Source organism: Pseudophryne corroboree (genome assembly GCF_028390025.1).
Source record: "Pseudophryne corroboree isolate aPseCor3 chromosome 3 unlocalized genomic scaffold, aPseCor3.hap2 SUPER_3_unloc_67, whole genome shotgun sequence".
In the NCBI taxonomy this organism is placed as follows: domain Eukaryota; kingdom Metazoa; phylum Chordata; class Amphibia; order Anura; family Myobatrachidae; genus Pseudophryne; species Pseudophryne corroboree.
This window is the reverse complement of record NW_026967560.1, coordinates 387,077-413,308: the sequence shown is the minus strand read 5'-3', so window position 1 is coordinate 413,308 and position 26,232 is coordinate 387,077. Positions and strand designations below refer to the sequence as shown.

At 50.3% G+C, this 26,232-nt stretch overlaps 1 protein-coding gene across 1 annotated transcript in view; it reads right to left on the bottom strand.

Annotated features, from left to right (window-relative positions):
* Positions 1-20,021, bottom strand: part of FAM204A (family with sequence similarity 204 member A) — a 121,453-nt gene extending 101,432 nt beyond the window's left edge. Inside the window, exons 1-4 of the mRNA XM_063950134.1 lie at positions 19,840-20,021; positions 15,995-16,076; positions 15,519-15,564; positions 15,338-15,437 (exon numbers count right to left, since the gene is read on the bottom strand). Coding sequence (XP_063806204.1) covers positions 15,338-15,437; positions 15,519-15,564; positions 15,995-16,076; positions 19,840-19,959 — 348 coding nt within the window. The 5' untranslated portion in view covers positions 19,960-20,021. The remainder of the gene's footprint in view (positions 1-15,337; positions 15,438-15,518; positions 15,565-15,994; positions 16,077-19,839) is intronic.
* Positions 20,022-26,232: the final 6,211 nt, after the last annotated feature.

Genomic DNA, 26,232 nt, shown 5'->3' with positions numbered 1-26,232 from the left:
CGGGAGATGTAATCACTATATACTAGTGTGACATAATACACGGAAACCCCTACACCGGGAGATGTAATCACTATATACTAGTGTGATATAATACACGGAAACCTCTACACCGGGAGATGTAATCACTATATACTAGTGTGACATAATACACGGAAACCCCTACACCGGGAGATGTAATCACTATATACTAATGTGACATAATACACGGAAACCCCTACACCGGGAGATGTAATCACTATATACTAGTGTGTGATAATACACGGAAACCCCTACACCGGGCGATGTAATCACTATATACTAGTGTGAGATAATACACGGAAACCTCTACACCGGGAGACGTAATCACTATATACTAGTGTGACATAATACACGGAAACCCCTACACCGGGCGATGTAATCACTATATACTAGTGTGACATAATACACGGAAACCCCTACACCGGGCGATGTAATCACTATATACTAGTGTGACATAATACACGGAAACCCCTACACCGGGAGATGTAATCACTATATACTAGTGTGACATAATACACGGAAACCCCTACACCGGGAGATGTAATCACTATATACTAGTGTGACATAATACACGGAAACCCCTACACCGGGCGATGTAATCACTATATACTAGTGTGAGATAATACAAGGAAACCCCTACACCGGGCGATGTAATCACTATATACTAGTGTGACATAATACACGGAAACCCCTACACCGGGAGATGTAATCACTATATACTAGTGTGATAATACACGGAAACCCCTACACCGGGAGATGTAATCACTATATACTAGTGTGACATAATACACGGAAACCCCTACACCGGGAGATGTAATCACTATATACTAGTGTGACATAATACACGGAAACCCCTACACCGGGAGATGTAATCACTATATACTAGTGTGACATAATACACGGAAACCCCTACACCGGGCGATGTAATCACTATATACTAGTGTGAGATAATACAAGGAAACCCCTACACCGGGCGATGTAATCACTATATACTAGTGTGACATAATACACGGAAACCCCTACACCGGGAGATGTAATCACTATATACTAGTGTGATAATACACGGAAACCCCTACACCGGGAGATGTAATCACTATATACTAGTGTGACATAATACACGGAAACCCCTACACCGGGAGACGTAATCACTATATACTAGTGTGATAATACACGGAAACCCCTACACCGGGAGATGTAATCACTATATACTAGTGTAAGATAATACACGGAAACCCCTACACCGGGAGATGTAATCACTATATACTAGTGTAAGATAATACACGGAAACCCCTACACCGGGAGACGTAATCACTATATACTAGTGTGAGATAATACACGGAAACCCCTACACCGGGAGATGTAATCACTATATACTAGTGTGATATAATGCACGGAAACCCTACACCGGGAGATGTAATCACTATATACTAGTGTGATATAATACACGGAAACCCCTACACCGGGAGATGTAATCACTATATACTAGTGTGACATAATAAATGGAAAACCCTACGCCGGGACACTATATACTGGTGTGAGGTAATACTGGTGTGACACGGACACCCCTATATACTGGTGTGAGGTAATACGGGGATGACACGTACACCCCTATATACTGGTGTGAGATAATACGGGGGTGACATGGGCACCCCTATATACTGGCGTGAGATAATACGGGGGTGACACGGACACCCCTATATACTGGGCTGAGGTAATACGGGGGGTGACACGGACACCCCTATATACTGGTGTGAGGTAATACGGGGGTGACACGGACACCCCTATATACTGGTGTGAGGTGATACGGGGGTGACACGGGCACCACACACCCCTATATACTGATGTGAGATAATACGGGGGTGACACGGACACCCCTATATACTGGGCTGAGGTAATACGGGGGTGACACAGACACCCCTATATACTGGTGTGAGATAATACGGGGGTGACACGGACACCCCTATATACTGGTGTGAGGTAATACAAGGGTGACACGGACACCCCTATATATTGGTGTGAGGTAATATGGGGGTGACACGGGCACCCCTATATACTGGTGTGAGGTAATACAGGGGTGACACGGACACCCCTATATACTGGTGTGAGGTAATACGTGGGTGAGGCAGACACGCCTCTATACTGGTGTGAGATAATACGGGGGTGACACGGGCACCCCTATATACTGGAGTGAGGTAATATGGGGGTGACACGGACAACCCTATATAATGGTGTGAAATAATACGGGGGTGACACGGACACCCCTATATACTGGTGTGAGGTAATACCGGTATGACACGGACACCCCTATATACTGGTGTGAGGTAATACGGGGGTGACACGGACACCCCTATATACTGGTGTGAGGTAATACGGGGGTGACACGGGCACCCCTATATACTGGTGAGAGGTAATACGGGGGCGACACGGGCACCCCTATATACTGGTGTGTGTTAATACAGGGGTGACACGGACACCCCTATATACTGGTTTGAGGTAATATGGGGGTGACACGGACACCCAAATGTACTGGGGTGAGGTAATACGGGGGGTGACGCGGACACCCCTATATACTGGTGTGAGATAATACGGGGGTAACACGGGCACCCCTATATACTGGTGAGAGGTAATACGGGGGTGACACGGACTCCCCTATATACTGGTGTGAGGTAATACAGGGGTGACACGGACACCCCTATATACTGGTGTGAGCTAATACGGGGGTGACACGGACACCCCTCTATACTGGTGTGAGCTAATACGGGGGTGACACGGACACCCCTCTATACTGGTGTGAGGTAATACGGGGGTGAGGCAGACACCCCTATATAGTGGTGTGAGATAATACGAGGGTGACACGGACTCCCCTATATACTAGTGTAAGGTAATACGAGGGTGACAAGGACACCCCTATATACTGGTGTGAGATAATACGGGGGTGACACGGACACCCCTATAATCTGGTGTGACATAATACAGGAGTGCCACGGGCACCCCTATATACTGGTGTGAGGTAATACAGGGGTGACACGGACACCCCTATATACTGGTGTGAGATAATACGGGGGTGACACGGACTCCCCTATATACTAGTGTGAGGTAATACGAGGGTGACAAGGACACCCCTATATACTGGTGTGAGGTAATACGAGGGTGACAAGGACACCCCTATATACTGGTGTGAGATAATACGGGGGTGACACGGACACCCCTATCATCTGGTGTGACATAATACAGGTGTGACACGGGCACCCCTATATACTGGTGTGAGGTAATACAGGGGTAACACGGGCACCCCTATATACTGGTGTGAGGTAATACGGGGGTGACACGGACACCCCTATATACTGGTGTGAGGTAATACGGGGGTGACACGGGCACCCCTATATACTGGTGTGAGGTAATACAGGGGTGACACGGGCACCCCTATATACTGGTGTGAGGTAATACAGGGGTGACACGGACACCCCGATATACTGGTGTGAGCTAATACGGGGGTGACACGGACACCCCTCTATACTGGTGTGAGGTAATACGGGGTGACACGGATACCCCTATATACTGGTGTGAGGTAATGCGGGGGTGACACGGACACCCCTATATACTGGTGTGAGGTAATACGGGGGTGACACGGGCATCCCTATATACTGGTGCGAGCTAATACGGGGGTGACACGGACACCCCTATATACTGGTGTGAGGTAATACGGGGGTGAGGCAGACACCCCTATATACTGGTGTGAGATAATACGGGGGTGACACGGACTCCCCTATTATATACTGGTGTGAGATAATACGGGGGTGACACGGGCACCCCTATATACTGGTGTGAGGTAATACGGGGGTGACACGGACACCCCTATATACTGGTGTGAGATAATACGGGGGTGACACGGGCACCCCTATATACTGGTGTGAGGTAATACAGGGGTGACACGGGCACCCCTATATACTGGTGTGAGGTAATACAGGGGTGACACGGACACCCCTATATACTGGGGTGAGGTAATACAGGGGTGACACGGGCACCCCTATATACTGGTGTGAGATAATACGGGGGTGACACGGGCACCCCTCTATACTGGTGTGAGGTAATACGGGGTGACACGGACACCCCTATATACTGGTGTGAGGTAATACGGGGGTGACACAGACACCCCTATATACTGGTGAGGTAATACGGGGGTGACACGGACACCCCTTTATACTGGTGTGAGGTAACACTGGTGTGACACGGACACCCCTATATACTGGTGTGAGGTAATACGGGGGTGACACAGACACCCCTATATACTGGTGAGGTAATACGGGGGTGATACGGACACCCCTATATACTGGTGTGAGGTAACACTGGTGTGACACGGACACCCCTATAATCTGGTGTGACATAATACAGGAGTGCCACGGGCACCTCTATATACTGGTGTGAGGTAATATGGGGGTGACACGGACTCCCCTATATACTAGTGTGAGGTAATACGAGGGTGACAAGGACACCCCTATATACTGGTGTGAGGTAATACGAGGGTGACAAGGACACCCCTATATACTGGTGAGATAATACGGGGGTGACACGGACACCCCTATCATCTGGTGTGACATAATACAGGTGTGACACGGGCACCCCTATATACTGGTGTGAGGTAATACAGGGGTGACACGGGCACCCCTATATACTGGTGTGAGGTAATACAGGGGTGACACGGGCACCCCTATATACTGGTGTGAGGTAATACAGGGGTGACACGGACACCCCTATATACTGGTGTGAGGTAATACGGGGGTGACACGGGCACCCCTATATACTGGTGTGAGGTAATACAGGGGTGACACGGGCACCCCTATATACTGGTGTGAGGTAATACAGGGGTGACACGGACACCCCTATATACTGGTGTGAGCTAATACGGGGGTGACACGGACACCCCTCTATACAGGTGTGAGGTAATACGGGGTGACACGGATACCCCTATATACTGGTGTGAGGTAACACGGGGGTGACACGGACACCCCTATATACTGGTGTGAGGTAATACGGGGGTGACACGGGCATCCCTATATACTGGTGCGAGCTAATACGGGGGTGACACGGACACCCCTATATACTGGTGTGAGGTAATACGGGGGTGAGGCAGACACCCCTATATACTGGTGTGAGATAATACGGGGGTGACACGGACTCCCCTATTATATACTGGTGTGAGGTAATACGGGGGTGACACGGGCACCCCTATATACTGGTGAGAGGTAATACGGGGGTGACACGGGCACCCCTATATACTGGTGTGAGATAATACGGGGGTGACACGGACACCCCTATATACTGGTGTGAGTTAATACAGGGGTGACACGGGCACCCCTATATACTGGTGTGAGGTAATACAGGGGTGACACGGACACCCCTATATACTGGGGTGAGATAATACGGGGGTGACACGGGCACCCGTCTATACTGGTGTGAGGTAATATGGGGTGACACGGACACCCCTATATACTGGTGTGAGGTAATACGGGGGTGACACAGACACCCCTATATACTGGTGAGGTAATACGGGGGTTACACGGACACCCCTATATACTGGTGTGAGGTAACACTGGTGTGACACGGACACCCCTATATATACTGGTGTGAGGTAATACGGGGGTGACACGGGCACCCCTATATACTGGTGCGAGCTAATACGGGGGTGACACGGACACTCCTATATACTGGTGTTAGGTAATACGGAGGTGAGGCAGACACCCCTATATACTGGTGTGAGGTAATACGGGGGTGACACGGACTCCCCTATTATATACTGGTGTGAGGTAATACAGGGGTGACACAGGCACCCCTATATACTGGTGTGAGTTAATACAGGAGTGACACGGACACCCCTATATACTGGTGTGAGATAATACGGGGGTGACACGGGCACCCCTATATACTGGTGTGAGGTAATACAGGGGTGACACGGACACCCCTATATACTGGTTTGAGGTAATACGGGGGTGACACGGACACCCAAATATACTGGGGTGAGGTAATACGGGGGGGTGACGCAGACACCCCTCTATACTGGTGTGAGGTAATATGGGGGTGACACGGACACCCCTATATACTGGTGTGAGGTAACACTGGTGTGACACGGACACCCCTATATACTGGTGTGAAGTAATACGGGGGTGACACGGGCACACCTATATACTGGTGCGAGCTAATACGGGGGTGACACGGACACCCCTATATACTGGTGTGAGATAATACGGGGGTGACACGGACACCCCTATATACTGGTGTGAGATAATACGGGGGTGACACGGACTCCCCTATATACTGGTGTGAGGTAATACGGGGGTGACAAGGACACCCATATATACTGGTGTGAGATAATACGGGGGTGACACGGACACCCCTATAATCTGGTGTGACATAATACAGGAGTGACATGGACACCCCTATATACTGGTGTGAGGTAATACGGGGGTGACACGGGCACCCCTATATACTGGTGTGAGGTAATATGGGGTGACACGGGCACCCCTATATACTGGTGTGAGGTAATACAGGGGTGACACGGACACCCCTATATACTGGTGTGAGATAATACGGGGGTGACACGGACACCCCTATATACTGGTGTGACATAATACAGGAGTGACACGGACACCCCTATATACTGGTGTGAGGTAATACAGGGGTGACACGGACACCCCTATATACTGGTGTGAGATAATACGGGGGTGACACGGACACCCCTATATACTGGTGTGAGATAATACGGGGGTGACACGGACACCCCTATATACTGGTGTGAGATAATACGGGGGTGACACGGACACCCCTATATACTGGTGTGAGATAATACGGGGGTGACACGGACACCCCTATATACTGGTGTGACATAATACAGGAGTGACACGGACACCCCTATATACTGGTGTGAGGTAATACAGGGGTGACACGGACACCCCTATATACTAGTGTGAGATAATACGGGGGTGACACGGGCACCCCTATATACTGGTGTGAGGTAATACGGGGGTGACACGGGCACCCCAATATACTGGTGTGAGGTAATACGGGGGTGACACGGACACCCCTCTATACTGGTGTGAGGTAATACGGGGGTGACACGGACACCCCTCTATATTGGTGTGAGGTAATACGGGGGTGACACGGGCACCCCAATATACTGGTGTGAGGTAATACGGGGGTGACACGGACACCCCTCTATACTGGTGTGAGGTAATACGGGGGTGACACGGACACCCCTCTATACTGGTGTGAGGTAATACGGGGGTGACACGGACACCCCTATATACTGGTGTGAGGTAATACGGGGGTGACACGGACAACCCTATATACTGGTGTGAGGTAACACTGATGTGACACGGGCACCCCTATATACTGGTGAGAACTAATACAGGGGTGACACGGACTCCCCTATTATATACTGGTGTGAGATAATACGGGGGGTGGCACGGACACCCCTATATACTGGTGTGAGGTAATACGGGGCTGACACGGACACCCCTATATACTGATGTGAGGTAATACGGGGGTGACACGGACACCCCTATATACTGGTGTGAGGTAATACGGGGGTGAGACGGACACCCCTATATACTGGTGTGAGCTAATACGGGGGTGACACGGACACCCCTATATACTGGTGTGAGCTAATACGGGGGTGACACGGACACCCCTACATACTGGTGTGAGATAATACGGGGGTAATACGGGCACCCCTATATACTGGTGTGAGCTAAAATGTGGGTGACACGGACACCCCTATATACTAGTGTGATGTAATACGGGGGTGACACGGGCACCCTTATATACTGGTGTGAGGTAATACGGGGGTGACACGGGCACCCCTATATACTGGTGTGAGCTAAAATGTGGGTGACACGGACACCCCTATATACTAGTGTGATGTAATACGGGGGTGACACGGACACCCCTATATACTAGTGTGAGGTAATACGGGGGTGACACGGACAACCCTATAAACTGGTGTGAGGTAATACAGGGGTAACACGGACACCCCTATATACTGGTGTGAGATAATACGGGGGTGACACGGGCACCCCTCTATAGTGGTGTGAGGTAATACGGGGGTGACACGGACACCCCTATATACTGGTGTGAGATAATACGGGGGTGACACGGGCACCCCTCTTTAGTGGTGTGAGGTAATACGGGGGTGACACAGGCACCCCTCTATACTGGTGTGCGGTAATACAGGGGTGACACGGACACCCCTCTATACTGGTGTGAGGTAATACGGGGGTGACACGGGCACCCTTATATACTGGTGTGAGGTAATAATAAGATTTTACTCACCGGTAAATCTATTTCTCGTAGTCCGTAGTGGATGCTGGGACTCCGTAAGGACCATGGGGATTAGCAGCTCCGCAGGAGACTGGGCACAACTAAAGAAAGCTTTAGGACTACCTGGTGTGCACTGGCTCCTCCCACTAAGACCCTCCTCCAGACCTCAGTTAGGATACTGTGCCCGGAAGAGCTGACACAATAAGGAAGGATTTTGAATCCCGGGTAAGACTCATACCAGCCACACCAATCACACCGTATAACTCGTGATACTATACCCAGTTAACAGTATGAAATATAACTGAGCCTCTCAACAGATGGCTCAACAATAACCCTTTAGTTAGGCAATAACTATAAACAAGTATTGCAGACAATCCGCACTTGGGATGGGCGCCCAGCATCCACTACGGACTACGAGAAATAGAATTACCGGTGAGTAAATTCTTATTTTCTCTGACGTCCTAAGTGGATGCTGGGACTCCGTTAGGACCATGGGGATTATACCAAAGCTCCCAAACGGGTGGGAGAGTGCGGATGACTCTGCAGCACCGAATGGGCAAACTCTAGGTCCTCCTCAGCCAGGGTGTCAAACTTGTAGAATTTAGCAAACGTGTTTGACCCCGACCAAGTAGCTGCTCGGCAAAGTTGAAGAGCCGAGACCCCTCGGGCAGCTGCCCAAGAAGAGCCCACCTTCCTCGTGGAATGGGCTTTTACAGATTTAGGGTGCGGCAGTCCAGCCGCAGAATGTGCAAGTTGAATCGTGCTACAGATCCAGCGAGCAATAGTCTGCTTAGAAGCAGGAGCACCCAGTTTGTTGGGTGCATACAGGATAAATAGCGAGTCAGTTTTCCTGACTCCAGCTGTCCTGGAAACATATACTTTTCAGGGCCCTGACTACGTCCAGTAACTTGGAATCCTCCAAGTCCCAAGTAGCCGCAGGCACCACAATAGGTTGGTTCACATGAAAAACTGATACCACCTTAGGAAGGAATTGGGAACGAGTCCTCAATTCCGCCTTATCCATATAAAATACAGATAAGGGCTTTTGTATGACAAAGCCGCCAATTCTGATACACGCCTGGCCGACGCCAAGGCCCACAGAATGACCACTTTCCACGTGAGGTATTATAGCTCCACGGATTTAAGTGGCTCAACCCAATGCGACTTCAGGAAATCCAACACCACGTTGAGATCCCACGGTGCCACTGGAGGCACAAACGGGGGCTGACTATGCAGCACTCCCTTAACAAAAGTCTGAACTTCAGGCAGTGAAGCCAGTTCAATTTTGGAAGAAAATCGATAAAGCCGAAATCTGGACCTTCATGGACCCCAATTTTAGGCCCATAGTCACCTCTGACTGTAGGAAGTGCAGAAATCGACCTAGCTGAAATTTCTCCTTTGGGGCCTTCCTGGCCTCACAGTACGCAACATATTTCCGCCATATGCGGTGATAATGGTTTGCGTTCACTTCTTTCCTAGCTTTAAATAGCGTAGGGATAACTTCCTCCGGAATTCCCTTTTCCTTCAGGATCCGGCGTTCAACCGCCATGCCGTCAAACGCAGCCGCGGTACGTCTTGGAACAGACAGGCCCCCTGCTGCAGCAGGTCCTGTCTGAGCGGCAGAGGCCATGGGTCCTCTGAGATAATTTCTTGGAGTTCTGGTTACCAAGCTCTTCTTGGCCAACCCGGAACAATGAGTATAGTTCTTACTCCTCTCCTTCTTATTATTCTCATTACCCTGGGTAAGAGAGGCAGAGAAGGGAACACATACACCGACTGGTACACCCACGGTGTTACCAGAGCGTCCACAGCTATAGCCTGAGGGTCCTTGACCTGGCGCAATATCTTTGTAACTTTTAGTTGAGGCGGGACGCCATCATGTCCACCTGTGGCCTTTCCCAACGGTCTAAAATCATTTGGAAGACTTCTGGATGAAGTCCCCACTCTCCCGGGTGGAGGTCGTGTCTTCTGAGTAAAAGTCTGCTTCTCAGTTGTCCACTCCGGGAATGAACACTGCTGACAGTGCTAACACATGATTTTCCGCCCATCTGAGAATCCTTGTGGCTTCTGCCATCGCCATCCTGCTTCTTGTGCCGCCCTGTCGGTTTACATGAGCGACCGCCGTGATGTTGTCTGACTGGATCAGCACCGGCCGGTGTTGAAGCAGGGTCTAGCCTGACTTAGGGCATTGTAAATGGCCCTTAGTTCCAGAATATTTATGTGTAGGGAAGTCTCCTGACTTTTCCATAGCCATGGAAGTTTCTTCCCTGTGTGACTACCCCCCAGCCTCGAAGGCTGGCATCCATGGTCACCAGGACCCAGTCCTGTATGCCGAATCTGCGGCCTCCTAGAAGATGAGCACTCTGCAGCCACCACAACAGCGACACCCTGGCCCTTGGAGACAGGGTTATCCGCCGATGCATCTGAAGATGCGACCCGGACCACTTGTCCAACAGATCCCACTGGAAAATCCTTGCATGGGACCTGGCGAATGGAATTTCTTCGTAAGAAGCTACCATCTTTCCCAGGGCTCGCGTGCATTGATGCACCGACACCTGTATACGTATTAGGAGGTCTCTGTCTAGAGACGACAACTCCTTGGACTTCTCCTCCGGGAGAAACCCTTTTTATCCTGTTCTGTGTCCAGAACCATACCCAGGAACAGTAGACGCGTCGTAGGAACCAGCTGCGACTTTGGAATATTCAGAATCCAGCCGTGCTGTTGTAGCACTTCCCGAGATAGTGCTACTCCGACGAACAACTGCTCCCTGGACCTCGCCTTTATAAGGAGATCGTCCAAGTACGGGACAATTATTTCGGCCATTACCTTGGTAAATACCTCGGTGCCGGGGACAGACCAACGGCAACGTCTGGAATTGGTAATGACAATCCTGTACCACAATTTTGAGGTACTCCTGGTGAAGAGGGTAAATAGGGACATGCAGGTAAGCATCCTTGATGTCCAGTGATACCATGAAATTCTCCAGGCTTGCAATAATCGCCCTGAGCGATTCCAATTTGAACTTGAACCTTCGTAAATAAGTGTTCAAGGCTTTCAATTTTAGAATGGGTCTCACCGAACCGTCTGGTTTCGGTACCACAACATTTTGGAATAGTAACCCCGGCCTTGTTGAAGATGGGGTACCTTGATTTCACCTGCTGGAAGTACAGCTTGTGAATTGCCGCCAGTACTACATTTCTCCGAGGGCAGCAGGCAAGGCTGATGTGAGGTAACGGCGAGGGGGAGTCGCCTCGAACTCCAGCCTGTATTCCTGTGATACTATTTGCAGAACCCAGGGATCCACCTGTGGGCAAGCCCACTGGTCCCTGAAGTTCCCGAGACGCGCCCCTACCGCACTTGTCTCCACCTGTGGAGCCCCAGCGTCATGCGGTGGACTCAGAGGAAGCGGGGGAAGATTTTTGATCCTGGGAACTGGCTGCTGGTGCAGCTTTTTCCTTCTTCCCTTGTCTCTGTGCAGAAAGGAAGCGCCTTTGACCCGCTTGCTTTTCTGAAGCCGAAATGACTGTACCTGAAAATACGGTGCTTTCTTAGGCTGTGAGGAAACCTGAGGTAAAAAAGTTTCTTCCCAGCTGTTGCTGTGGATACGAGGTCCCAGAGACCATCCCCAAACAATTCCTCACCCTTATAAGGCAGAATCTCCATGTGCCTTTTACAGGCAGCATCACCTGTCCACTGCCGGGTTTCTAATACCCTCCTGGCAGAATGGACATTGCATTAATTCTGGATGCCAGCTGGCAAATATCCCTCTGTGCATCCTTTATATATAAGACGACGTCTTTAATATGCTCTATGTTAGCAAAATATTATCCCTGTCTTAGAGTATTAATATTATCTGACAGGGTATCAGACCACGCTGCAGCAGCACTATTTATGCTGAGGCAATTGCAGGTCTCAGTATATAACCTGAGTGTGTATATACAGACTTCAGGATAGCCTCCTGCTTTTTATCAGCAGGCTCCTTCAAGATGGCCGTATCCTAAGACGGCAGTGCCACCTTTTTTGACAAACGTGTGAGCGCCTTATCCACCCTAAGGGATATCTCCCAACGTGACCTATCCTCTGGCGGGAAAGGGTACGCCATCAGTAACTTTTTAGAAATTACCAGTTTCTTATCGGGGGAACCCACGCTTCTTTACACACTTCATTCATTCATCTGATGGGGGAACAAAACACTGGCTGCTTTTTCTCCCCAAAAATAAAACCCCTTTTATGTGGTACTTGGGTTCATGTCAGAAATGCGTAACACATTTTTCATTGCCGAGATCATGTAACGGATGTTCCTAGTGGATTGTGTATATGTCTCAACCTCGTCGACACTGGAGTCAGACTCCGTGTCGACATCTGTGTCTGCCATCTGAGGTAACGGGCGTTTTTTGAGCCCCTGATGGCCTTTGAGACGCCTGGGCAGGCGCGGGCTGAGAAGCCGGCTGTCCCACAGCTGTTACGTCATCTAGCCTTTTATGTAAGGAGTTGACATTGTCGGTTAATACCTTCCACCTATCCATCCACTCTGGTGTCGGCCCCACAGGGGGCGACATCCCATTTATCGGCCTCTGCTCCGCCTCCACGTAACCTTCCTCATCCAACATGTCGACACAGCCGTACCGACACACCGCACACACACAGGGAATGCTCTGACTGAGGACAGGACCCCACAAAGTCCTTTGGGGAGACAGAGAGAGAGTATGCCAGCACACACCAGAGCGCTATATAATGTAGGGATAAACACTATCACTGAGTGATTTTTCCCCAATAGCTGCTTGTATACACATATTGCGCCTAAATTTAGTGCCCCCCCTCTCTTTTTAACCCTTTGAGCCTGAAAACTACAGGGGAGAGCCTGGGGAGCTGTTTTCCAGCTGCACTGTGAAGAGAAAATGGTGCCAGTGTGCTGAGGGAGAAGCCCCGCCCCTTTTTCGGCTGACTTTTCGCCCGCTTTTTTATGTATTCTGGCAGGGGTAATTTATCACATATATAGCCCTGGGACTATATATTGTGATGATTTGCCAGCCAAGGTGTCATATATTGCCCTCAGGGCGCCCCCCCCAGCGCCCTGCACCCATCAGTGACCGGAGTGTGAGGTGTACATGAGGAGCAATGGCGCACAGCTGCAGTGCTGTGCGCTACCTTGGTGAAGACCGAAGTCTTCTGCCGCCGATTTTCCAGACTCATGCTTCTGGCTCTGTAAGGGGGACGACGGCGCGGCTCCGGGAACGAACACCAAGGACTGGGCCTGCGGTCGATCCCTCTGGAGCTAATGGTGTCCAGTAGCCTAAGAAGCCCAAACTACCACCAGTTAGGTAGGTTCGCTTCTTCTCCCCTTAGTCCCTCGCTGCAGTGAGTCTGTTGCCAGCAGATCTCACTGTAAAATAAAAAACCTAAATATACTTTCTATGAGCACAGGAGAGCCCCTAGTGTGCATCCAGCTCGGCCGGGCACAAAAATCTAACAGAGGCTTGGAGGAGGGTCATAGTGGGAGGAGCCAGTGCACACCAGGTAGTCCTAAAGCTTTCTTTAGTTGTGCCCAGTCTCCTGCGGAGCCGCTAATCCCCATGGTCCTTACGGAGTCCCAGCATCCACTTAGGACGTCAGAGAAACGGGGGTGACACTGGCACCCCTATATACTGGTGTGAGCTAATACGGGGGTGACACGGACACCCCTATATACTGGTGTGAGATAATACGGGGGTGACACGGACTCCCCTATATACTGGTGTGAGGTAATACGGGGGTGACAAGGACACCCCTATATACTGGTGTGAGATAATACGGGGGTGACACGGACACCCCTATATACTGGTGTGAGATAATACGGGGGTGACACGGACACCCCTATATACTGGTGTGAGATAATACGGGGGTGACACGGACACCCCTATAATCTGGTGTGACATAATACAGGAGTGACACGGACACCCCTATATACTGGTGTGAGGTAATACAGGGGTGACACGGACACCCCTATATACTGGTGTGAGATAATACGGGGGTGACACGGGCACCCCTATATACTGGTGTGAGGTAATACAGGGGTGACACGGGCACCCCAATATACTGGTGTGAGGTAATACGGGGGTGACACGGGCACCCCAATATACTGGTGTGAGGTAATACGGGGGTGACACGGACACCCCTCTATACTGGTGTGAGGTAATACGGGGGTGACACGGACACCCCTATATACTGGTGTGAGGTAATACGGGGGTGACACGGACACCCCTATATACTGGTGTGAGGTAACACTGATGTGACACGGGCACCCCTATATACTGGTGAGAACTAATACGGGGGTGACACGGACACCCCTATATACTGGTGTGATGTAATACGGGGGTGAGGCAGACACCCCTATATACTGGTGTGAGATAATACGGGGGTGACACGGACTCCCCTATATACTGTTGTGTGGTAATACGGGGATGACAAGGACACCCCTATATACTGGTGTGAGGTAATACGGGGGTGACACGGGCACCCCTATATAATGGTGTGAGGTAATACGGGTTGACACGGACACCCCTATATACTGGTGTGAGATAATACGGGGGTGACACGGACACCCCTATATACTGGTGTGAGGTAATACAGGGGTGACACGGACTCCCCTATATACTGATGTGAGGTAATACGGGAGGTGAGGCAGACACCCCTATATACTGGTGTGAGGTAATACAGGGGTGACACGGACTCCCCTATATGCTGATGTGATGTAATACGGGAGGTGAGGCAGACACCCCTATATACTGGTGTGAGGTAATACAGGGGGGGGCAGACACCCTTATATACTGGTGTGAGGTAATACAGGGGTGGGGCAGACACTCCTATATACTGGTGTGAGGTAATACAGGGGTGGGGCAGACACTCCTATATACTGGTGTGAGGTAATACAGGGGTGGGGCAGACACTCCTATATACTGGTGTGAGGTAATACGGGGGTGGGGCAGACACTAGCTCCCGCCTATTACAGAGGACGCGGTCAGTCACCTTTTTCAGGATCTTCTGGCACACCGGAGGCTCCAGGTGGTCGTTATTCCCAAAGTATTTCTGTAGAGTATCCAGAGGCGACATCTTGTCCGGACCTGGACTGGGCACAGAACGAGAGCACTTATAGAACGTTACACACCACAAGTACCAGCAATCCCACCATTACAGCATCTCTCAGTACCTGTGGTCCCTCTTCAGATCTTCCGACTGCCGACGCTTACATTTCCCTAGTGGGAGGAGCAAGAGACAGGTGGTCAGGGGCTGCACATGACGATATGGCGTACAGCGACACTTTGCTTTGTGTGGTCACATGATACAGATACCGGTCAATATCACGCAGTCGGTCGTCTGCCACCAATATTTATTCCTGATCGAGCCACTTACAGGAACACCATTACCAGACGGGACCGTACAGAGAGACCCTCCTGGGACCGTTACCTCCCTCTTATTCGGAAGGAGGGGGAGCGTCATTCCTCAGCCGTACAGCCTAGCGGTAGGCGGCACAGGTGCCGGAATTGTATTGTCGTGTGCGGCTGCTGCGTTGCTCAGATCTTACATGTAGTAACATTGCAAGAAGAGGCCACAAATCCGGGGATGACAGAATATATCCCAGCGCGGTATACCGCCACACACACCGCACATACGGGGCTGCATTACCTCTCCTGCGCCGCGTCCTCCTCTCTCTGCGCGCACATTCAGCCTGTAACTCGCGTCGCTTCTTCTGAAGATCCAAGAACTTCTGCAGACAAAAGCATAAAATACTATAGCAGCGGCAGTATATTCCACACATTATACTAGAGGACGGGATACGGCGCAGAGTAGGGATTACTGACGGAGGGAGGAGGAATACTACAAGACTGGAGAACAGGGAGAAGCAATGGGGGAATAGGGAGTGTTACAGGACAGGCAGTACTACTGAGAGTAGGGATTGATGATGGAGGAATAAGGAGTGTTACAGGACAGGCAGTACTACTGAGAGTAGGGATTGATGATGGAGGAATAAGGAGTGTTACAGGACAGGCAGTAATACTGAGAGTAGGGATTGATGATGGAGGAATAAGGAGTGTTACAGGACAGGCAGTACTACTGAGAGTAGGGATTGATGATGGAGGAATAAGGAGTGTTACAGGACAGGCAGTACTACTGAGAGTAGGGATTGATGATGGAGGAATAAGGAGTGTTACAGGACAGGCAGTACTACTGAGAGTAGGGATTGATGATGGAGGAATAAGGAGTGTTACAGGACAGGCAGTACTACTGAGAGTAGGGATTGATGATGGAGGAATAAGGAGTGTTACAGGACAGGCAGTAATACTGAGAGTAGGGATTGATGATGGAGGAATAAGGAGTGTTACAGGACAGGCAGTACTACTGAGAGTAGGGATTGATGATGGAGGAATAAGGAGTGTTACAGGACAGGCAGTACTACTGAGAGTAGGGATTGATGATGGAGGAATAAGGAGTGTTACAGGACAGGCAGTACTACTGAGAGTAGGGATTGATGATGGAGGAATAAGGAGTGTTACAGGACAGGCAGTACTACTGAGAGTAGGGATTGATGATGGAGGAATAAGGAGTGTTACAGGACAGGCAGTAATACTGAGAGTAGGGATTGATGATGGAGGAATAAGGAGTGTTACAGGACAGGCAGAACTACTGAGAGTAGGGATTGATGATGGAGGAATAAGGAGTGTTACAGGACAGGCAGTAATACTGAGAGTAGGGATTGATGATGGAGGAATAAGGAGTGTTACAGGACAGGCAGTACTACTGAGAGTAGGGATTGATGATGGAGGAATAAGGAGTGTTACAGGACAGGCAGTACTACTGAGAGTAGGGATTGATGATGGAGGAATAAGGAGTGTTACAGGACAGTCAGTACTACTGAGAGTAGGGATTGATGATGGAGGAATAAGGAGTGTTACAGGACAGGCAGTAATACTGAGAGTAGGGATTGATGATGGAGGAATAAGGAGTGTTACAGGACAGGCAGTACTGCTGAGAGTAGGGATTGATGATGGGGGAATAAGGAGTGTTACAGGACAGGCAGTACTACTGAGAGTAGGGATTGATGATGGAGGAATAAGGAATGTTACAGGACAGGCAGTACTACTGAGAGTAGGGATTGATGATGGAGGAATAAGGAGTGTTACAGGACAGGCAGTACTACTGAGAGTAGGGATTGATGATGGAGGAATAAGGAGTGTTACAGGACAGGCAGTACTACTGAGAGTAGGGATTGATGATGGAGGAATAAGGAGTGTTACAGGACAGGCAGTACTACTGAGAGTAGGGATTGATGATGGAGGAATAAGGAGTGTTACAGGACAGGCAGTAATACTGAGAGTAGGGATTGATGATGGAGGAATAAGGAGTGTTACAGGACAGGCAGAACTACTGAGAGTAGGGATTGATGATGGAGGAATAAGGAGTGTTACAGGACAGGCAGTAATACTGAGAGTAGGGATTGATGATGGAGGAATAAGGAGTGTTACAGGACAGGCAGTACTACTGAGAGTAGGGATTGATGATGGAGGAATAAGGAGTGTTACAGGACAGGCAGTACTACTGAGAGTAGGGATTGATGATGGAGGAATAAGGAGTGTTACAGGACAGTCAGTACTACTGAGAGTAGGGATTGATGATGGAGGAATAAGGAGTGTTACAGGACAGGCAGTAATACTGAGAGTAGGGATTGATGATGGAGGAATAAGGAGTGTTACAGGACAGGCAGTACTACTGAGAGTAGGGATTGATGATGGGGGAATAAGGAGTGTTACAGGACAGGCAGTACTACTGAGAGTAGGGATTGATGATGGAGGAATAAGGAATGTTACAGGACAGGCAGTACTACTGAGAGTAGGGATTGATGATGGAGGAATAAGGAGTGTTACAGGACAGGCAGTACTACTGAGAGTAGGGATTGATGATGGGGGAATAAGGAGTGTTACAGGACAGGCAGTACTACTGAGAGTAGGGATTGATGATGAAGGAATAAGGAGTGTTACAGGGCAGGCAGTACTACTGAGAGTAGGGACTGATGATGGAGGAATAAGGAGTGTTACAGGACAGGCAGTACTTCTGAGAGTAGGGATTGATGATGGAGGAATAAGGGGTGTTACAGGACAGGCAGTACTACTGAGAGTAGGGATTGATGATGGAGGAATAAGGAGTGTTACAGGACAGGCAGTACTACTGAGAGTAGGGATTGATGATGGAGGAATAAGGAGTGTTACAGGACAGGCAGTACTACTGAGAGTAGGGATTGATGATGGAGGAATAAGGAGTGTTACAGGACAGGCAGTACTACTGAGAGTAGGGATTGATGATGGAGGAATAAGGAGTGTTACAGGACAGGCAGTACTACTGAGAGTAGGGATTGATGATGGGGTAATAAGGAGTGTTACAGGACAGGCAGTACTACTGAGAGTAGGGATTGATGATGGGGTAATAAGGAGTGTTACAGGACAGGCAGTACTACTGAGAGTAGGGATTGATGATGGGGTAATAAGGAGTGTTACAGGACAGGCAGTACTACTGCGAGTAGGGATTGGTGATGGAGGAATAAGGAGTAGGGTACAGGGCCGGTGACAGTGGAGATACAGGGTCAGTATTGGGGTGACAGAGGGGGTACAGAATCAGTATGGGGTTACGGGGCTGGTACTGGAGTGACAGTGGGGGTACAGGGCCGGTGACGGGGTAACAGTGGGGGTACAGAATCTGTATGGGCATACAGGGTTGGTATTGGGGCAACTGTGGGGGTACAGGGCCGGGATTGGGGTGACATGGGGTACAGCGCCAGTATTGGGGGTACAGGGTCAGTCTGGGGGTACAGGGCAGGTGTCAGGGTGACAGTGGGGGTACAGCATCGGTATTGGGGGTATAGGGTCAGTATGTGGGTACAGCACCAGTATTGGGGGTACAGGGTCAGTATGGGGGTGACAGTGGGGGTACAGGGTATGTGGGTACAGCACCAGTATTGGGGGTACAGGGTCAGTATGGGAGTGACAGTGGGGGGTACAGGGTCAGTATGGGTGTACAGCACCAGTTTTGGGGTACAGTCTCAGTATGGGGGTGACACTGGGGGGGTACAGGGTCAGTATGTGGGTACAGCACCAGTATTGGGGGTACAGGGTTAGTATGTGGGTACAGCACCAGTATTAGGGGTACAGGGTCAGTATGGGGGTGACAGTGGGGGGTACAAGGTCAGTATGTGGGTACAGCACCGGTATTGGGGGTACAGGGTTAGTATGTGGGTACAGGATCAGTATGGGGGTGCAGTGGGGGGTACAGGGTCAGTATGGGGGTGACAGTGGGGGTACAGGGTCAGTATGGGGGTGCAGTGGGGGGTACAGGGCAGTATGTGGGTACAGCGCCGGTATTGGGCGTACAGGGTCAGTATAGGGGTACAGCGCCGGTATTGGGAGGGGTACAGGGTCAGTATGTGGGTACAGCGCCGGTATTGGGGGGGTACAGGGTCAGTCTGGAGGTACAGCACGTACAGTGACGCAGCTCTCGGCCACCCCGGCCTCCTCTTCCTCCTGCCCGGCCACCCCGGCCTCCTCCTCCTCCTCGGACAGGTCGCTCTCCCGAGCCCCGGCCGGCATCAGGCCGCTCCACATCCCCCTCAGTGACAGGCAGCCGCCATGTACAGTACCGCCCTGATAGTGGGCGGGGCCAAACGGCGAGCCAATGACAATGACGCCTGAGCGGAAGCGAGGCTTGAAACGCTGCACCGGAAGAGGCCACTGTTACTATGGAGACGTCGCCGCACAAGCGACCGGAACCTGCGAGTGCAAGAGACAAATCCTTCCCCCAGTGATCTGCCACCCAAAGCACGGGTGCTGCGTGTCCCCGCTTCCCCGGTCCTATCTCTCTGCAGCTCCGTGCCCCCTCAGGTGACATCCCCGTGCCAGGCAGGGCACCAGGGCTGTACAGAGAGGGCGCAGCCCCCCATACACCGTACTATTCGCTGCCGCCGATGGTAACCCGGCTACCTCCCGTCTAGGACTACTCCGGACAGTCCGGGAATCCGGTGTCCGTGATTCCGGACACCGATAGAGGCCAGGCGACGCTCTGTGGGGCGGTGGTGTGGAGCTGCGAGGGTGTGGAGCTGCGAGGGTGTATCGGATGCTATTAGGCTGGCGCAGGGCAGGGTGGTGGCAGTCATATACAATTACATAGGGTCAGGGCTGGCAGCGGATAAGTACATATTCCAGGAACAGGCCGAGGTCAGGGCCAGGAGAATCCAAGAAACAATCTATGGAAATGCTGCAACATGACCACCAGTGCCTGCGGTGCCGCATTCAGTCCCTAATGTGCCTGTATGAAAGCGTACCCTGTGCAGGGTTCAGTCTCAGAGTTACGTACAGGGTATATAAACATTGCTGTATCAGCGGACGGGACACATATAAGATATGGGTGCCAGAAACCGAGGGTTAGGTGCCATTGTATGGAGTAGAGTAAGAAAAGGATAAGCACGTGAAGGAAGAGGGCCCTGCTCGTGAGAGCTTACATTGTAAAGGGGAGGGGTAGACAGACAGGGGTGACACAGATGGGGTACATAGACAGCGTGGAACAGAGGGTTAGGATGAGATTTGGCTGGGTTTGATGAAGAAGTGGGTCTTAAGAGCCCGTTTGAAGTTTTGTAGAGAGGTGGAGAGTCTGAGGGTGAGAGGTAGAGAATTCCAGAGAAAGGGAGCAGCACGTGAGAGATCTTGGAGGTAGGAGTGGGAGGAAGTAATCAGTAGGCAGGAGAGTCGGCGTGCATTAGCAGAGCGAAGAGGACGGGCGGGAGAGTAAAGGGAGCTAAGGTCAGAGATGTAGATGGGGGAGGAGTGGGTGAGAGCTTTGTAAGTGAGTGTGAGAAACTTGAATTGGATTCTGAAAGGGAAGAGGAACCAGTGAAGGTCTTGTAGGAGAGGGGAGGTGGACGTAGTACGTTTGGTGAGGAAGATGAGCCGGGCTGCAGCATTGAGGATAGATTGGAGTGGAGAGATGTATGTGTCAGGGAGGCCAGGTAGGAGGAGGTTACAGTAGTCCAGTCTGGAGATGACCAGTGAGTGGATGAGGGTCTTCGTAGCATCCTGGGTGAGAAAGGGTCTGATCCTAGAGATATTTGTGAGATGGAAGTGGCAGGACTGTGAGAGGTGCTGAATGTGTGGTGTGAAGGAGAGGGATGAGGAGGATTACTCCACGACAGCACACTCAGGAGCAAGAGGTGACAGTTGGCTGTCAGTAGATAGGGAAATTGTGGGAGATGAGGTTATGCGGGAGGGTGGGAAGATGATCGGATCAGACTTACTTACACATGTTAAGTTTAAGAAAGCTCTGGGAGATCTAAGAAAGCAGATAGACAGAGATACAAGTGAGGAGAGAATTCAGGAGAGAAAAGCTAGATTTGAGTAGCCTCAGCATAAAGATAATAAAGTCAAAAGAGTGAATAAGCTTGCCTAAAGCGGACGTATATATATATGTATATAGAGAGAGGACCAAGAACAGAACCTTGGAGGGCCCCCCTTAGTGGAAGTGGGAAGGGGGGAAGGGAGTCATGAGAGGAGACAGAGAAGGAACGGTCAGAGAGGTAGGAGGACAGCCAAGAGAAGGCAGTATCACGCAGACCAAGAGAGTGAAGGACTTGCAGAAGGAGAGGGTGGTACACAGTGTCAAAAGCAGCAGAGAGGTCAAGTAGAATAAGCAGAGAGTAGTGGCCCCTGGATTTGGCAGCAAGGAGGTCATTGCAGACTTTCTTGAGGGCAGTTTTAGTGGAGAGGACGGAAACCAGATTGAAGTTGGTCAAGCAGGAACTGGGACAAAAGAAAGGCAGTAAGGCAGTTGTAGACAATACACTCAAGGAGTTTTGAGGCAATAGGAAGATTGGTCGGTAGTTAGAGCGTGTTAGCAACGAAGGGTAGGTTCTTTAAGAACAGGAAACAAGGGCATTCTTGAATGCAGAGAGGACATTGTCAGATGAGAGGGAGAGATTAAGGAGGTGGGCAATTTCGGAACACGCAGAAGGAAAGATGTAGCGGAGGAGGCGGGAGGGGGTAGGGTCAAGTCTGGAGGTGATGGGAAGGACCGGATGATGGACATGATTTGCTCTCCAGATACAATGGAAAAGGAAGTCAGGGTTTGTGGGAAGAGTGGTCAGGGAAAGTAGTGGGTGGGTTGTTGAGGGTCTGATGGTATGTGATGTTCTGACGTATGGAGTAAATATTGAATGTGAAGTGGGTGGCAAAGGCAGAGAGTGAGGAGGGGGGATGGGGGTGGGCAGAGGAGCGAGTTGACAGTGGCAAAGAGGCGCATGTGGGTTTGAAGACTGGGAGGAGATGAGTTTCTTGAAATACGACTGTTTAGCGAGGGAAAGGGCAGCACCGAAGGACGAGAGCATACGTTTGAAATTGGGGAAGTCTGCCTTAGAGCGCAATTCCTCCACTGTTGCGGTACATGAGCATTTTTGCAGGTATCTGGTGCATTTGGTGTGTAAGGGTTGAGGCGTTGATCTGCGAGGGTACATAGTGGTTGGTGGAGTAAGGGATGCATTGTATAGGGAAGTGGCTTGTTCAGGGCATGAGAGAGACAGTATAGGAGGGAGAAGTGAGTGGAGCAATGGAGGATAGGAAAGTGGTGTCATTAGCCTCAATTGGGAGGTAGAGATGGAGACGCAGAGAGAGATAAGGTAAAGGAGAGCAAGTGGTGGTCAGAGAGGGGAAAAGGGGAATTGGAGAAATCAGAAATATCATAGCAGTGAGTGACGACCAGATCCAGTGAGCTCCCGTTCACATGAGAGGGTGAGGAGGTCCACTGGGAGATACCAAGAGAAGAGGTGAGGCTAAGGAGTTTAGTGGTAGAGGGTTTTGTGGGGATATCGATAGGGATGTTGAAGTTTCCTAAGATAATGGAGGGAATGTCAGAAGAGAGGAAGTGAGGAAGCAATGTGTATCCGGGTGATAGGTCGACCTTAATTAGGTTGACAGTCAATACAGCGACCACTAATGGTTGACATGCATTAGATCAACATGGAAAAAAGGTCAACAGGTGCAAATGGTCAACACATATAGTCGTCACAGCTTATATTTTCTTTAACTTTTTCATACTTTACCATCCACGTGGACTAGGATTGGGAATAGTACCTGCCCGACGCATGGCGAGGGAACGCAGTACACTCATTGGGGTTCCACTTGCTGTGATGGTGAAACTGACACAAAAAATGTAGTGTGGACCGCTTGTCATGTCGATCTTTTCCAGTGCCACCTTTTGACCATGTCGACCTTTTTCATCATGCCGACCTTTGCCATGTCGACCAATAGTGGTCGACCTAATGACTGTCGGATCTAATTAGGGTCAACCCTGTGATCCACACCCAAAGCTAAGGAGTATTAGAGTAGTAGGGTTTAATAAAATCTGACCCTGACCTCTGTGCTTGTGGCTTCTGACCCTGACCTCTGTGCTTGTGGCTTCTGACCCTGACCTCTGTGCTTGTGGCTTCTGACCCTGACTTCTGTGCTTGTGGCTTCTGACCCTGACCTCTGTGCTTGTGACTTCTGACCCTGACCTCTGTGCTTGTGGCTTCTGACCCAGACCTATGTGCTTGTGGCTTCTGACCCTGACCTCTGTGCTTGTGGCTTCTGACCCTGACCTCTGTGCTTGTGGCTTCTGACCCTGACCTCTGTGCTTGTGGCTTCTGACCCTGACCTCTGTCTGTAATTACCGTCACACACTCAGTACCTGAGACCTTTATCTTTTCTACATTTGACCATTCTCTGTCTCTAGTTTCTGCACCTCGATGTATTCCCATACACTTGTCCGTCCTGCTAGTCACAGAGGGATCCTGTGAGCTCGGACCATACCACATTGCAATGCTTCATCGTGAAGACCAGTAGCCTCATTAGCATCAATAATAGACACCACCAACAGAATCCATCAGTTTGCCCCATACCCATATTGCGTTGCATTTCTTATTGATCTGTTATGCATGGACACTGGGTGCAAGGGACCTACAGATTCCCTATCTGTGAACTTTATATTGGGCACACGTTGAACACACAGCAACAAATTCTTTTACATCCTATGACATCCTGAAAAGTGGGACCATTGTGCCCATTGAAATAATCTGTTATGTAACCTAGAGGTCTGATAGTTTTCTCGTATGAAGGACAAGCGGAGACAGTAGAGGCTACAAACAGACATTTCTCTGACGTCCTAGTGGATGCTGGGAACTCCGTAAGGACCATGGGGAATAGCGGCTCCGCAGGAGACTGGGCACAAAAAGAAAGCTTTAGTACTACCTGGTGTGCACTGGCTCCTCCCACTATGACCCTCCTCCAAGCCTCAGTTAGATTTTTGTGCCCGACCGAGAAGGGTGCACACTAGGGGCTCTCCTGAGCTTCTTAGATAAAAGTTAGTTTTAGGTTTTTTATTTTCAGTGAGACCTGCTGGCAACAGACTCACTGCATCGAGGGACTAAGGGGAGAAGAAGCGAACCTGCCTGCTTGCAGCCAGCTTGGGCTTCTTAGGCTGCTGGACACCATTAGCTCCAGAGGGATCGAACACAGGCCCAGCCTCGGAGTCCGGTCCCAGAGCCGCGCCGCCGGCACCCTTACAGAAGACATCAGTCTTCATCGAGGTAGCGCACAGCACTGCAGCTGTGCGCCATTGCTCCTCATGCACACCTCACACTGCGGTCACTGATGGGTGCAGGGCGCTGGGGGGGGGGGCGCCCTGAGCAGCAATATTAACACCGTGGCTGGCAAAAATACATCACATATAACCCCCAGGGCTATATGGATGTACATTAACCCCTGCCAGAATCCATAAAAATGCAGGAGAAAAGTCCGCGAAAAAGGGGCGGAGCTATCTCCTCAGCACACTGGCGCCATTTTTCCCTCACAGCTCCGTTGGAGGGAAGCTCCCTGGCTCTCCCCTGCAGTTAATACACTACAGAAAGGGTTAAAAAAGAGAGGGGGGGCACTAATTACGCGCAGTATTAAAGATACAGCAGCTATAAGGGGAAAAACACTTATATAAGGTTATCCCTGTATATATATAGCGCTTTGGTGTGTGCTGGCAAACTCTCCCTCTGTCTCCCCAAAGGGCTAGTGGGGTCCTGTCCTCTATCACTGTCCTCTATCAGAGCATTCCCTGTGTGTGTGCTGTATGTCGGTACGTTTGTGTCGACATGTATGAGGAGAAAAATGATGTGGAGACGGAGCAGATTGCCTGTAATAGTGATGTCACCCCCTAGGGGGTCGACACCTGAGTGGATGAACTGTTGGAAGGAATTACGTGACAGTGTCAGCTCTGTATAAAAGACAGTGGTTGACATGAGACAGCCGGCTACTCAGCTTGGGCCTGTCCAGACGTCTCATAGGCCGTCAGGGGCTCTAAAGCGCCCGTTACCTCAGATGGCAGATATAGACGCCGACACGGATACTGACTTCAGTGTCGACGGTGAAGAGACAAATGTGACTTCCAGTAGGGCCACACGTTACATGATTGAGGCAATGAAAAATGTTTTACACATTTCTGATAATACGAGTACCACCAAAAAGGGGTATTATGTTCGGTGAGGAAAAACTACCTGTAGTTTTCCTGAATCTGAGAAATTAAATGAGGTGTGTGATGATGCGTGGTTTTCCCCCGATAACAACTGATAATTTCTAAAATGTTATTGGCATTATATCCTTTCCCGCCAGAGGTTAGGGTGCGTTGAGAAACACCCCCTAGGGTGGATAAAGCGCTCACACGCTTGTAAGGGCTCTACCCTCTCCTGAGATGGCCGCCCTTAAGGATCCTGCTGATAGAAAGCAGGAGGGTATCCTAAAATGTATTTACACACATACTGGTGTTATACTGCGACCAGCAATCGCCTCAGCCTGGATGTGCAGTGCTGGGTT